Here is a 15,346-nt window from a genome sequence, read left to right as displayed (position 1 = left end):
AAATTCAGCCTGTCTCCTTAAAGTTTCATAGAAAGTGGAAAATTTTCAGGGCAAGATCTTTGCCTTGAAAAGTCTGCATATATATGTACACACATGCACGCACAAACACACACAGAGAGATCTGTAGACTTGCCATTCAATGGGCCCTTGGTATCAACTGGGGTTTGGTTCTAGAATACCCCATAGGTACCAAAATCCATGGATGCTGAAGTTTCATTATATACAATGGCATAGTAAAATGGTGTTCCTTATATAAAATGGCAAAATCAAGATTTGCTTTTAGGAATACAGTCCGTCCTCGTCTTACGCGGGGGATCCGTTCCGGATCCCTCCGCGTAAGGCGAATTCCGCCTATGCTCGAGCCCCATTGGAAACAATGGGGCTCGTGGGCGGTGGTGTGGTGGCGCGGGCACGCGCAGGGCGCAACGGGCGCACGCGCCCATTCAATTGAATGGGACGCGCCACCCCTTCCACCCTGCGCGCGCCCCACGGCTTGAGCGCGTATGCTCAAGGCCATGTATGGCGCGCCCACGTATGGCACGCCCGCATATGGCGCGCCCACGTATGGTGCGGGCACACTGTGTGTGTGTGTGTGTGTGTGTGTGTGTGTGTGTGTGTATTCAGGTTGTGGATAGTTGAATTCAGAACCTGTAGATACAGAGGAATTAGTGTACCTTGCAGCAATGATTCACGCTTAGGACCTTACCGCACAAGACTCCTGGGACACAATGAGAATGGCCCCAAAGGGGGCAGGAAGGGAAGGGAATGAGTGGGGGACACATTATTCTGCACACAGAAGTCCCTCACTCGTTCCATTCCATTCTGTTCTGTTCCCAATCCATTCCAGAGGGGAGATTTTTGAGAACTGATGGACTTCTGTGTGCAGTAAAATGCACCCCCCCACTCGTTCCCCACTCATTCTAGGCCCCTTCCATTCCATTCTCGTCGTGTTCTGTGGAGCCCTTGTGCGGTAAGGTCCTTAATGTATCATGCTTAATGTCATCAGTAGGGGCTGCCCCTTATAACCTCACCATTCACTAGCCCCATCCATGAAATCATAAAGGATAGTCCCTAAATCTCAGGTTTGGATACTGAAATGTCAGGATCCTGACCTGGCAACCATAGCAGTAACAGATATTTTTGTATCAATTTCAAATATACTTTGATTTTTTTTAAAATGACAACAACAGCACGCTTTTTTTGCTGTTTAGAACAGGAGAAAGCCACTTCTGTATATTTAGTTGAACTTTATGTCCTGGGGCTTTGATAGAGATGCAAGGTTTATTTTTATCACAATAAATGTTTTTTTCAGTACATCAGTACAAGAATGTCTGTGCTACATTCTACCAACTGTTTTGTTAATGAGCACTGTTAAGGCCCATTCTTTGTACTTTTTGCATTTGTATTCTCCCTGACATCACTGTTTACTGACCCTGTCTACCCAACCAGTCATGCATATAATGATCTGCCCACCAGGGGTAACACTTTAAGCATCTTATCCCATAATAACATTTTTAAATCTTTAACATGCTACAAAAGTCTATCTTACCACCACTGCCACCCCAAAATTATTTCTCCAAACTTTTAAAAATCTTGCTACCATTCATATTTTTATTATTGTCATGATGTGATTAATATGGCCATTATAATGATACTAGCATGAGGAGATCCATTCCAGATAACCATCACAAGGCCAGTTCCTATCTGAACAAATGGACATGCCTTCACATAGGAGTGTACTGTAACAATTATGGTGGAGAGACTACTCTATCTATAGTTATTAGTATATTTATTTTATAATTTACTAGAAATTGTAGTTAGTATATTTATTGTGCAATTAAATAAGATGTATTTAATAGAAATGACCATACCATTGCAATTCCTCTGCATTTTATGTCAATAGGTGTCCAACGCCAGGTTGTGATGGCAGTGGTCATGTGACAGGAAACTACGCCTCACACCGCAGGTAAAAAGAAAATGTGAGCGATATTAATAACAAAATGTAGAAATACTATTTAAGTGTTTAATAATGGTAGCTATCACAGCCAGACTGAGACATATTAGTCAAAGTTTAGAATGTCTGTAGCATTACCAAAAATGCATAATTTGAAATTTGGGATATGGGTTTTGTTTTGTTTTTCTGTTTTGCCATTGAAAACCCATATTGCAGGTCTAGTGGTTTGAGTTTGGAGACCAGGGTTCAATTCCCAGTTCAGCCATGACTGACCTTGGGCAAGTCATACTCAACTCAGCCTCAGAAGAAGACAATGTCAAACAAGGCAAATCTTGCCTGGAAAGCTCCATGATAGGTTTGCTTTGGGGTCACCATAAGTCAGAAATGACTAGAAAACACACACAGCAGCAACAAACTGGATACCCACCTAAGTACAGATATAAAGGGCCTGATCCACTCAAGCCCTGCTCTGTTTAGGTTCAAAGCATTCTCCAAAGTAAAGTTACTGAGAGTACAAGTTATAGCTTTATTGTTGGGAAATGGATAACAGAAAATCTAAGTGAAAAAGGTGGTCTCATGTCCCTTCAACCAAGATCTGATACAGCTTCATGTTCAGATGGTTCTCAGGTCTGGGCTGCCAGTCTTCATGTTACTCTCTTAGCACCAGATCACTTTGCCAGCATGTCCCCTTCTTAAGAGCAGGGAGATTTTCACATGGGCAAAAGTGAGAAGACCATAGCGGAATGCTCCCATCACTATTGTGCAATTGTGCAAAGATTATCAATTGTCATTGTGCAACATCAATAATGTCTGATAATCTTCATGCAATCATGCAATTGTGACAGCTCCATCCTGCTATGCTCCTGTCACTTGTGCCCTTGCTAGTGTGGTGAAGTGACTTGAGTGATAGACTAGGACTCTGGGAAACCACAATTCAAATGGCCGCTCAGCCATAGAAACCCTTTGGGTGATTTGAGTGCAATCATGTCACCATTCAGTCTTCTCTATGACCAGCTAAACCTTTCTTAAAATGAAGTAGTGGTAGTATCAGCCATTGCAACAACAGAAATGTTGTTGTTGTTGTTGTGGTGGTGTTGATTATTTTTCTATAACACAATCAAGGAAATCTATTTAACTCTTGTTTTTCCTAGTGTTTCTGGCTGCCCACTAGCTGACAAAACATTAAAATCCTTGATGGCTGCCAACTCTCAAGAGCTTAAGTGAGTATAAGTTCTAAAGGAGTGAGAAGGACTGAGTGCTACATTTATTATTTATCACATCAATGTTCAGTTTTGTCATTTAGCAACAAGTAAAGTTGTTTGTATTCCACGGTGCAGTTTTGTTCCAAAAGGGAGGGCCTCCTGTAAATGTGAAGGCTTCTCTATGCAATTTTGTCCATCCAGGGTCCAATACATGTGGAGAGCAACAAAAATGACAACAGTTTAAATCAGTGCATCCTAAGCTTTTTGATGGTGGGAAGCAGATTCCTGCAATCCCTACCCCGCCCCCCCCGCCCCTAGTATATCAAGACCTGGTGACACCTTTGTGCCCATTGATGGCAATTGTTTGCTTCTTTCCTGAAAATCTGGGGGACCAGCAACCCATGAAATTGAGATCAGCACTGATCAAAGGTTTTAGTAGCACTGATCTAAATAACAGCCTTCTTTATGTCAATGACTGTGTCTCCATTCATACAACCCTTGCAAAAATAGGATAACACATATGCACAGCTCTCCAAAATTAGCTACATTGACTGGGTCTCATTGAAGATTTTCACACGACATTGTTATATCATTCCTTTATCGTCCCAAAGTGTAGTGGAATCGTCATGACAGGTAGACAATTCCAAAAGATTTTCACATGAGGCTGTTAGTGTTCTTTAAATGTTGATATATCAGAATTCAGCAATTCATCTGTTATGAAATCATTTTGTAATCATTCTGATTCTGAATTCTGATATATCAATGTTTTAAGAACACTAACAGCCTCATATGAACATCTTTTGGAATCGTCTATCTGTTTTGATGATTCCACTACACTTTGGGACGATAAAGGAATGATATAATGATGCCATGTGAAAATCTTCTTTGTCTTGAAAAGGTAATCTTTTCTCCACATTTTCCTCTTTGCTTCATAGGTGTCCTACTCCTGGATGTGATGGCTCTGGTCATGTGACTGGAAACTATGCCTCACACAGAAGGTAAGTATATTTTATTCAGAAGCAAAAGCCATTAGAAATTACATTACAGGGGAATTAACTGCTATACTTGTGTACTTGTTTTCAGCTTGTCTGGTTGTCCTCGGGCTAGGAAAGGTAGTCTCAAAGTGACTCCTACCAAAGAGGAAAAAGAAGACCCTGAACTTAAGTAAGTGGGTGGGGGGGAAATGGACATCTATTCTTCACCATTTGATTGCTGCATCACAAGAAACATTCAACATGGTCTCAGATTCACTAATATATATTCTCCTTGCTCCTTAACAGTAAATTAAATAAAACATGAAAAGCTGAGTTTTATGCCTTCAGGGAATGGTACAGTCCTTGAGGTACAGACCCAAAGGATATGACTTAGAAGAGCCTTGGGAACAAAGAATCAGATATTGGAAAAGTTACTTTTTGGACTAAACTCCCATAATCCACCCAAACAAATGGCCTTATTTAAAAAGCCACAATCTTTAATGTGACCTGTATATAGTAGTCCAATGTGTATGATTGACCTAAAGTCAAACACCTTTATTATTCATGTTGAAACCTCTGATTATTGTCCAGAATCCTGTTGTAGATTTACATCTTCATAAATGGAGTTATGTCTTTGGGATTTAATTGGGCAGCTCTGTAATTTCCTTATCCAGCAGAGGGCTGCTGTTACATTACAATGAAAAGAGCCAGCAAAATGACTGTTGCACAATGGAATCAATGCACTATGAGTTTCTTAACATCTCTGCTACATAACTAGGTATATGTAAACTTATGTAATATAAGCTGCTTCCGCACAGGTGAAATAACATATCCTTCTCCTGTCTTCACGGCGTCAGTCCAGACAACACAGAGCTCAATCCATGGTTTTGGTTCAAACCATCTGGATTACGTACAGTCAATTCAGCACTGAACCTACAATATACCACCCCGAACATGGATTTTGCTTTAGATCTTCCCAGAAGATCCAAAGCCCTCCAAAATTATGCTAAGCAGCTGTTTACAATATCTCCTGCTGTGCCACCTGGCACCACCACTGCTGTTGTGAGTCATTCCCTCTGAGATCAGAATGAAGTGCCCAGCCATGTGATCAATGCTGGGTGCCTCATTTTCAGCCTCAGAGGGAGCAGCTTCCAACACCACTGGTAACAATGTGTGGCACAGTGGGACATGAGTGCAAACAGCCATCCTTATTCACTCTGGAGTGACTAGGTAATGGGGTGCTGCTCCCGGAATATTCTGGCCTGTGCCGATACTGCTGTAGATGATGATGCAAGATTCTAGCAACCATTTGTAGATTCTGGCATGACTTGTAATGGTGCTGAATTGTAATTCAAACAGATGTGATGGAGGATAAAATATACAGTTGCCTCTTTATCCACTGATTTTTTTATCCACAGATCCAAGCATATACAGCTTGAAAATCATCCAAAAAAAGTATAAATTCCAAATAGCAAGCCTTGATTTTCCATTTTATATAAGAGATATCATTTTGCTATGCCATTGTTTTTAGTGGGACTTGAGTATCCACAGATTTTGTTATCTACAGGGGATCCTGGAACCAAACCCCAGAGGATAACAAAGGCACACTGTGCTACCAGAGTTCTTCTAATTTCCCTTAGAAGATTCATATACATCCTAGTTTTATCTTTTGTTCTGAAATGTATCCTCCATTATTCCAACTGCAATAAACATTATCAACTTTAGTTGAATGTCATAGGCGGGTTACACACCGCCATATAGTACGTATTGTATACGTACTAGGGTTAGGAAGGGGAGGTGCTTCCGCACCCCCCTAACCCTAGTACGTATACAATACGTACAAGATGGCGGCGCCCCTTCCACATGGGCGCCGCCATCTTTACGTACTGGATGCATAGCGTCCAGACGTGTCGCGGTGCCTATGACGTCGCGAATGCGCCAGCGGCGCCTCGCGACGTCATAGAGGCGCCGCAAAAAGAAGCTCCGAAATGGAGCTTCTTTTTTGCTCCGCGCGGGAGCCGCGCGGTTTAGCTGCTACGGCTCCCTCGCGGAGCAAATGGCGCCGGCGGGAGAACGCCGCAAAGCGACGGTTTGTATCCCGCCATAGATTGCTACCACATTTAATTTACATTTAAATATTTGCATCCCAAATTTTTATTGTGGATTTTTTTTAAAAAAACAGTTACGATGTCTTATAATATACATTAGCATAAAGTGGTCATATAATTAAAAGCAACCAAACAAATCCTAAAATAGATGTAGCTAATAATATGAAAGTTTAAAAATAAAGGAAGGCAATGGGGTAAGAAATTTGAACAAGCAAAAGTATTTAAAATTCTTCTGAAAATGAGAAATTGGAGGGCTTTGTAAGTTTTTGTGCAGAAACAGAACAGAAATCTGAAAAGCATGTATTCACAGTGGAAGGCTGGGATCAAACAAAATCCCACATGCTATACAATGGTCAAAAGCTTTTATAAAAGCCCAATGCATTTCAGTCTTATCACCAATAGACCTTCTTCAGGGATAATTCTAAGAAATTTCTGGAGTTGTTGACTGCACTATCTATAGAGGTGGATCATTGAGTATTAGAGGGAAGGGCACATGACACAGTAGTTCATCCAAGTAGGCATTGTTAAATTTACAGGTAGGACAGTTGTCTGAAATGGTATAGTTGCTCCAATGACATAATCCTCCTACAATTTTTATCAAAGAGCAAAATAACATGGGTTTTGCTGTGCTTCTATAGATGTCCGGTGCTAGGCTGTGATGGCCAAGGTCACATATCAGGTAAATACACTTCCCATCGCACTGCTTCGGGTTGTCCTATGGCTGCCAAGAGACAGAAGGAGAGTCCACTCAATGGGTCTTCACTGCCTTGGAAACTGAACAAGCAAGAGCTGCCGCATTGTCCTTTGCCAGGCTGCAACGGACTGGGTCATGTTAATAACGTTTTTGTCACCCACCGAAGGTATCATATTGTCTCATTCATTACTCTTTTTAAAAAATCTTAATACTTCTCTGTAATTTAGAGTAGTTGTGTGAATTTTGCCACTAAAGTTATTAAAATAATATAGGAGAAAAAGCTTGTTAGAATTTCATATGACTTCTGAGTTAATGGTCAAAGTTTAGACTCCAGGGTAGAAGTGGGAAAAGTATCCTACTCACTTCCCCTTTTGTCCACTCAATTCCCCAACTCCCTCATTTTTTTTTAAATGGTATCTGAAAATATTTCAAAATGCTACAAAATTCCCCCAAATGTTGTGGTTAAGCATTCATCATAACTCCAAACCAGTCACCAAAAAAAAGAAAGAAAGAAAGAAAGAAAGAAAAGAAAAGAAAAGAAAAGAAAGAAAGAAAGAAAAGAAAAAGAAAAAAACTTACTGCAGCCTCTAAAATCTAGGCTTGCGGCAACCTCCCAGAGGGCGTTCTCTGCTGTCGCCCCCAAACTCTGGAACAACCTGCCGGATGAGATCCGTCAGATAACATCATTAGACAGCTTTAAAAAAGCGGTCAAGACGGATCTCTTCCGGCAGGCCTTTCCAGATTAACCATCCCGGCCCAGGTTCCCTGATTCCCTCATTCCTCCCGTGGCCCCATCTTAGTGATGGTTGAGGATCAACAGGGATATCAGGGTTTTTAGTTTTAATTGCTGTTTTTATCCTTGATATTGTATTTTTAATATGTTATACTATTTAATACTGTCTTAAGGGGGGGAGGGATAAAGTGTTTTTAATTGTGATAATTTATATTTTACTGTTGTTAACCGCCCGGATTGGTTTGCCAGAGGGCGGTATACAAATAAATATTATTATTATTATTATTATTATTATTATTATATTATAAAGAAAAAGAAAAGAAAGAAAAAAAGAAAGAAAGAAAGAGAAAAGAAAGAAAAAAGAAAAGAAAAGAAAAGAAAGTCCCATAGAGGAAGCAAAAGCTCACATGTCAGGTTGCATTTGTGGCCTATTTTCAAAGCAAAGGGGGAAAAAAGAGGTGGTGTAGCATTCTGGGAGTGAGGCAAGAGTAAGCATTTTCCCTAACCACTAGTGACACCACTGCTCTAGCTTTCCTGAAATTTATTTTGTTTTACTGCAGATGTGGAAATCCATATATATATATATATATATATATGCTGATCTGTAAATGCCTTTGAAGGGGCAACATACCTGTAGCTCCACCTTCCAGAATTATTATTTTCATGGACCCTTTCAAGTTGACTCTGTTGTTTTGCTAATGGATATCTAGGTTCAGATTCACCCATACAATCTTTGGGTAGAATCTAGTAGTATTGTTCCACTGATGGTGCTGCTTCTGTCAGCAGAACCAGGAGGGGGCAACCCTCCTTTCTCATAAATCTCTTTCTTCAGCTTTAAAACCTTCTCAGGAGTGTTGGGACCACCTCTCAAAAAAAAAAAAAAAAATACTGGGGCTGTGCAGATAACTGCAAGGGATGGGAGAGGAAAGTCTTTCCATAAAATAGCAAATAGGCCCAAGTGTGATGTTGGATAGAAACCATGATTTGTGCAGGTTGAATCTCCTTTATCTGAAATTATTGGGACCATAGTTGTATTGGATTTTGGATGTTTTGAACTTTGTAATACCTGTATTTGTATGTACGCATATAATGAGATATCTTGGAGATGGGACCCAATTCTAAACAAAATCTATTTCTGTTTCATATATTCTTGAAGGTAATTTTATACACAGTGTTTTAAATAGTTTTATACATGAAACAAAGTTTGTGTACATTGAAAGCAAAGGTGTCACTGTCACAGCCACCCATGAAAAAAGTTTTGGAATATTTTGGATTTTGGAATTCTGGATAAGAGAGATCCAGCCTCTAGTTTTGTTCCTTAATATGACAAAGGCTTTTGCATTGCTGTTTTAGCCACAGCTGGAGCTGGATTAGAGGCAATTTACTGTTTGCTGTCTTAAGAGACCTTTCAGTTACTCCCTAACTAGTTATATCACTGGTAATGTTGTACACCTGGTGTCAATAATATAGCAGTATTATTATGGGATTATAGAAAACACAACAAATTAGATTTGAATTGATGACTTGGGGAGCAGAATCAAATTGTGTTTCAACTTTCATATAGGTCCCCTTTCCTACTCTTTTCAGTTTGTCTGGATGTCCTCTGAATGCACAAGCCTTAAAAAAAGGCAAAATATCTGAAGAATTAATGACCATCAAGTTGAAAGCAAGTGGAGGTAAGAAGATATGAATGCAAGAGTGAAATATGCATATCATGGGCTTTTCTTTTCCCATTATCATCTTCTCTGACTAACAGCACAGGCCGGACAAGTTATTTTTTATTACCATTCTCAGACATCCCGAACCAGCATGGCTTCTGAACATAGGAGCTGCAGTTCCATAATGTAACATTTCCAAATCTTGTAGTCCCTTTTCAGGAAGGGGTCTTCTTTCAGTTGCTGGATATATCAGACATACAAGAGATGACTGAGTACTGAGATGAAGACCTTTTGCAATCAAATAATGGTGGGTTATAGACCGCCCATTTGGGGTGGTCTTCACCCGCCCCTTTCCCCGGTGTATCGGGGCCTCAGCATGCAGAACGGCAGCCGCTGAGGCCCTGATCCGCCGCTTTTCAGGCTGAGGGGAAGCAGCAAAATGCCGCTTCCCCGCAGCCTGAAAAGGGGTGTCCCTGGGGCTTCAAGCCCCAAGGACACCCCGCGGTGGCGGGGAGAAGAGAAAGGGGCCGCTTGGCCCCTTTCTCTTTTAGTCCGCTGGGCGCAGCCGTCTGAAAGCTGCGCCCAGCGGACTAAACCAGGAAGGAGCTCCGAAACGGAGCTCCTTCCTGCTCCGTGTTCAGGGCGCACTAAGCGCCCTGGCGCGGAGCAAGGACGTGATGTCCGCGCCACCCCATCTAGAGGCGGCGCGGACGTGACGTCCTCACGGCGGCGGCCGTATGGAAGGGCCGCCGACGTTTAGTGCGTGACAAGCATGCACTAGGGTTAGTAACCCTAGTGCGTGCTCGTCACGCACTAAAGTGCCGGTCTGTAACCGGCCAATGTGTGCTACTATAGAAGCATAGCCTTTCTCCTTCCAAATCAAAATATAAATGGATTAGTTCAGTTTCAGCCCAAGGTCATCCAATGGGTTTCATTGGCCAAGTGAGGAACTGAACCCTGATCTCCAGAGTCATAGTCTAACACTCAAACCACTCCACCACACTGGATCTCCTCACCCCATATACCTCCCTCGATTTGTTCTACACTGCTTGACATTATTCTGCCACTTATCACAGGCTGAGAAATGACTAACAATGGAACAAGACAGTACCACTTGAAATGACTGAATAGGTTAAGGGAGGCTGGTGGATCTAACATGGTGCATCTGCTCAGCATATTCGTCAGAACTTTAAAGGACCTGCTGAATGGGCTGATACCATAGTCACCAGCCTCTTGAACATAAAAACTTTCATGGTCATTTTGTCCACACACATCCTCTACTCAAAACTGTTCAGGGACATAGAAAGGATTATTTCGTATTTAGCAGGTGCTGCTAGTGCCAGTACAGTGTAGTGGTTTCTCTATAGGGATTAGGATTCCAGAAGACCAGGGTTCAAATCCGCTCTCAGCCATGGAAATCCATTTGGTAGCCTTAAGCAAGTTGTACTCTCTCAGCGTTACAGAAAGGCAATGGTGGACTTCTCTGAAAAAATCTTGACAAGAAAACCCTAAGGGAGTGTTGCCATAAATCATGCTCAGCTTTAAGGAACACATCATCAACAACAACTACTAGAGACTTTTGCTTTAGCATGGCAGTTCAAAAGGAAGTAGCCAAAGACTGAAAATGGGCAGGAGGAGTAAACTTTCTTTTTAGCAGCCTGCCACAGTTCTACTGGGATGGAAGATGAGTCAATTTTTTTTTGTCCATATCTGCAGTGTATAATCCTTGGGAATTCATTTTGCACTGGCTTTGCTAGAGGAGCTCACCCCAGCTCAGGCAATGCATAGCTAGCTATGAGTATCTTGAGCACTGGATATGGGACAGTCTAGGGGGAATTAGTCTTTTAAGGGTCCAGTTCTCCCATTTTCCATGAGAGGATGCTGGACTTCATGAGCTTAAGGACTGAAATGCTTCCTCTACTATAGATCACTTGCTGCATCATTTACCACCAATAAAACCTAGTATGTCAGTTTTCAGTATCAAACAAAATCTTACAGAGGCCTGGAACTATAGCCAATTTCAGCTCAGAAAAGAGACAGGCAATCCCTCAAACCCCTATTTTTGTCTCTGGCAGTAAGAATGCAATATTAACAAATTAAAAGTGAACATATCCACTGCCCTTATGACACCAACATTTCTTGCCTGAGGCAAACTCTCTGTAATGATAAGCCCTGGAAGCTGGGGGCTTCCACATCAGTAGGGTGGTGAATCTGCTCTGGGTTTCAGTCTGAACTAAAGAACCTATACAAGGTGCTAAACCTATTTAGAGGATATGGTTCAGCACTTTGAATAGCTCCTTTAAAAACTAGAGCAGATTTACTACCCCATTGACATGGAAGCTACTGGCTACCAATGATAGCAAACATATCCAGGGGAAGCTGTGTTGGTCATACAGCAAAGTACAATAACATACAAAATTCACAAATTTGGGCCAACCAAAATGCACACAATTTATGATGCAAGCTTTCAAAACTCCACTGACTTCTTCACAAAGCTAAGGTGTTAAAAATCATATGTGAGAAAGAGAAATATGATGATGTTAGAGTCACAGGTCTACATTTTGTTAAGACATTGTGGTTGTTCTCAGTTAAGATGGTGTGGAGGGATAATGATGTGGGCAGAGGCCACTCCTCCCTTTTGGCCATGTGGGCTCTGGGAGACAAAAAGTTGTAAAATCCAGGAAATAAAATGTAAACTCCATTAGCAACACAAAAGAAACTTCCTCTGAGATCCAGGCTATCTCTGACCTGTGTGAGGTTAACTGCCCCTTCTCAGGCAGACAATATTGAATTTTGCAGGAAGCTTCTAAAGACCTTCTAAAACAATTCCATGATAGAACTGCAGCACTTAAAGTGGTGTCAAACTGCATTATTGCTATGGTGTAGATGCACCCTTAATGGCCTGCATTCCTGCCTGAATCAGTTACCCAATCAGCAATAGAAATTAAGGAATATTTATCTGGTACTGATTGATCAGGGTATCTTCTTTAACTCTGTCACATCTGACACTAATAAGTTTATAACTGAATCACAAGCATTCAGGTCGATACCAAGAATACTGACAAGCAGTTTATCCTAAGGGGTGTGTGTGTGTGTGTGTGTGTGTGTGTGTGTGTGTGTGTGCATGTGTACTATTTGACAGAGATTACCAGCATGTTGTAGTAATTTGAGTATTAGACTATGACTCTACAGAGCAGAGTTTGATTCTCCACTCAGTTGTGAAAACCCACTGGATGACTAGGCAATTCACAGTCTCTCAAGCTCAGCGGATGGCAATGGCAAACACCTTATGAAGAAAACTGTCAAGAAACCCCTGTGATAGGTTCACCTTAAGGTTGCCATAAGTCAGAAATTATTTAAAGGTAAACACACAATGTACCATTTGCTCATCTTCTCAGGCATGTGTTGTTTTAACTTTGGTGGTTTATTAATCTCTGTGCAGGATTGGAAAATGAGGAAGAAATCAGACATCTGGATGAAGAAATCAAAGAACTGAATGAATCCAACCTTAAAATTGAAGCTGATATGATGAAACTTCAGACACAAGTAAGAAAATATCTCAGTGAACTTTAACAGTACTGACAATTGGGCATGGATTAAGACACATGTGAATAAGGACATTCATGTTGCCTATCAGAAAATTGGTTTGGAATCCATGCCTTAATTTCAGCCATAGATCTGGCTGTGGTAATATGCAAACTGGGTGGTGTTAGGGAATGGCACAACTATGTAGATTATGGTTGCTGTCAATGAAGTCTAAACAAAATGGGTTGATATCTCAGAAATTTCACTTTGCTCTAACCTGACCCACATCTAATTAAAATTAAGATATGGACACATGAAGCCTCCATTCTATGTAATCTCATTGACCATTCATCCAGTATTATTTATTCTTCTGAGCATCCGGCCCTGCTAGTTGATATCCTTTTACCTAGAGACAGAAGGAACTGAATCTAAACTTAGTGCTCTGGTTTCCCCCCCCCCAGCAATGCATCCCTTATACCTCCTGTGGGTCTTTTTTATCATTTGAAGCTGTTGTTGAATATCCTTATTCACATGTGTCTGTGTAAATCTGCACCCCACAAACATTAAAAGCTTGGAAACTTTTGCAGAGGCATGACAAGCACATAGTAGATAATGAAGCACTAGACTAAAGTGGAGAAATTAGCTCACTGTCAAAGACTGAGAATGAACCATACAGATTTTATTTTGCCACATCTATTTCCAAAAGGTAACAATAGGATTGATTAGTATAATTAGCCCCAATACTGAACTGGCAGACTGTTTCTATTTGCCATGATAATGTTTGGGAAGATAAATGCAGGGTCCACTAACAATCCAAAGTGGGTACTGAGGAAATGGTGAGACAGTCAGGATCTAAGCACAAAATGAGATCTCACAAAAGCATAATGGAGAGACATCAGAGAAACAAGAATGAAGTCACTGCAAATATATTTTACCTTGCCTCAGAGTAAAAGAAACACAATTTTGGTACTAAGAGAGTCACAATTACTCGAAATTTCACAGTAGGCACAGAGTTTTATACTCAAATACTAGTCCCAACCAGTGAAGAACCACTGAATTGTTTCCTAAATGGCAACTCAGCCCTTGCATGTATCCTATTGATTGAATAGGTCTACTTGAATCAGGACTAGCTAACTTGTATTTAGGTCAAAATACTTTTCATTAGCCTTTGAACACACGGTAAAGTAACCAGTCCCACTCAAGCAAGTCTGATTAAGTTAATGATGAGCAGCCCAGCAAATATTCAATCCAGTGATACTCATACTTTTTACTCTAGGAATACCTCTTATACCTACATACAGATGTCACACCCCCACTCTATATAGTATATGAACATAAATATTTTGTTTATTTAGTGTATTTTCAGTCACACATTCATATATATTCATATTTTAAAATTTTATAAAGAAATGCTATTCAAATTAGAAGTTTTATTTAAGTAAATTCAATATTCAACTCACATGTAAATTTTACACATTAAAAAGTTTGGGAAAGGGGGGAATCAGGGCCATCTTGTGCTCCCCCTTGATCAGTTCTCATGGATCACCTGTGGGCCGTGCCTCATTGTTTCAGAATCACTGATTTAAGCCATTCTTAGGAACCCTGGAGCCACATGCAAAAGGAGAATGCAGTCCAAAAACAACAATTTAAATGGTGACTCTCCTCAAACAAAACAGAGAAGTAGAACATGGTGAGGAACAGGCACACTTAGGGGACAAAGAGAAGCTAGTTATCTGATGCAAGTTTCCAAGGAATAATATATAATACTCTTGACTCATAGCTTGGTTACAGCAAGGATAATCACTACACAATAACTAATAACTTTCCCAACCATAGATGTAAATTCTTCTCACTGAAAAGAATGAACAATTTTACAATTGTGAAGTCGAAGGCTTTCATGGCCAGCATCCATAGTTTTTTGTGGGTTTTTCAGGCTATGTGGCCATGTTCTAGCAGAGTTTATTCCTGACGTTTTGCATCTTCAGATGCCAGCCATAGATGCTGGCAAAATGTCAGGAAGAAATTTTACAATTGTTTGCCTCATTGGGAGAAAGTAATTGAAAACTGTATTTTTCAAATACTATTCATAGTTCAGGACTAATTCTATACAAGAAAATGCAAATGTTTGCATTTAAAACAGCATTTTCTATCTAGAAAATTTATATTCTGAACAGAAAATGTTGTTTTCTGTGCAGAAAACTTTTTTCTATGTAGGAAATTTGTTTTTTTTTTTTCATAGAAATGTTGTTTTCTGTGCAGAAAGCACAGGATTTTATTCTGGAAACTTGTTTTCTGAGTAGAAATGTTATTTTTTTGTGTGCACATGTACACAAGCGACACATGCACGCACGCACACACAACCTACATGCATTTTCCACCCAGAGTAAGTCCAGAGTTGTGAAGATTCTCACCTGTCTTAGATTCTCCCTATCAGAGTTTCCTGACACTTGAGATTTCACCTTTTTCTGCTTTCATTTTAATGTTTTTTCAAATATTTT

General features: G+C 40.5%; 1 protein-coding gene across 10 annotated transcripts in view; it reads left to right on the top strand.

Moving 5' to 3' along the window:
* The window catches only part of ST18 (ST18 C2H2C-type zinc finger transcription factor), a 291,729-nt gene that overhangs the window by 267,978 nt on the left and 8,405 nt on the right, over window positions 1-15,346 (top strand). For 9 of the 10 annotated variants that reach the window (XM_089517297.1, XM_089517296.1, XM_089517298.1 and 6 more), the window contains 7 exons: window positions 1,904-1,966; window positions 3,106-3,174; window positions 4,092-4,154; window positions 4,240-4,320; window positions 6,877-7,098; window positions 9,253-9,341; window positions 12,766-12,869. In XM_089517297.1, the coding sequence (XP_089373423.1) occupies window positions 1,904-1,966; window positions 3,106-3,174; window positions 4,092-4,154; window positions 4,240-4,320; window positions 6,877-7,098; window positions 9,253-9,341; window positions 12,766-12,869 (691 nt within the window). The remainder of the gene's footprint in view (window positions 1-1,903; window positions 1,967-3,105; window positions 3,175-4,091; window positions 4,155-4,239; window positions 4,321-6,876; window positions 7,099-9,252; window positions 9,342-12,765; window positions 12,870-15,346) is intronic. The other variant, XM_089517295.1, reaches the window with a different exon arrangement.

The sequence above is a fragment of the Sceloporus occidentalis genome, unplaced genomic scaffold (genome assembly GCF_023333645.1).
Source record: "Sceloporus occidentalis isolate IW3139 unplaced genomic scaffold, rSceOcc1.0.p SCAF_3, whole genome shotgun sequence".
Classification (NCBI taxonomy): Eukaryota; Metazoa; Chordata; class Lepidosauria; order Squamata; family Phrynosomatidae; genus Sceloporus; species Sceloporus occidentalis.
Note: the sequence above shows the minus strand (reverse complement) of the source record. Positions and strands in the feature narration are given on the sequence as shown.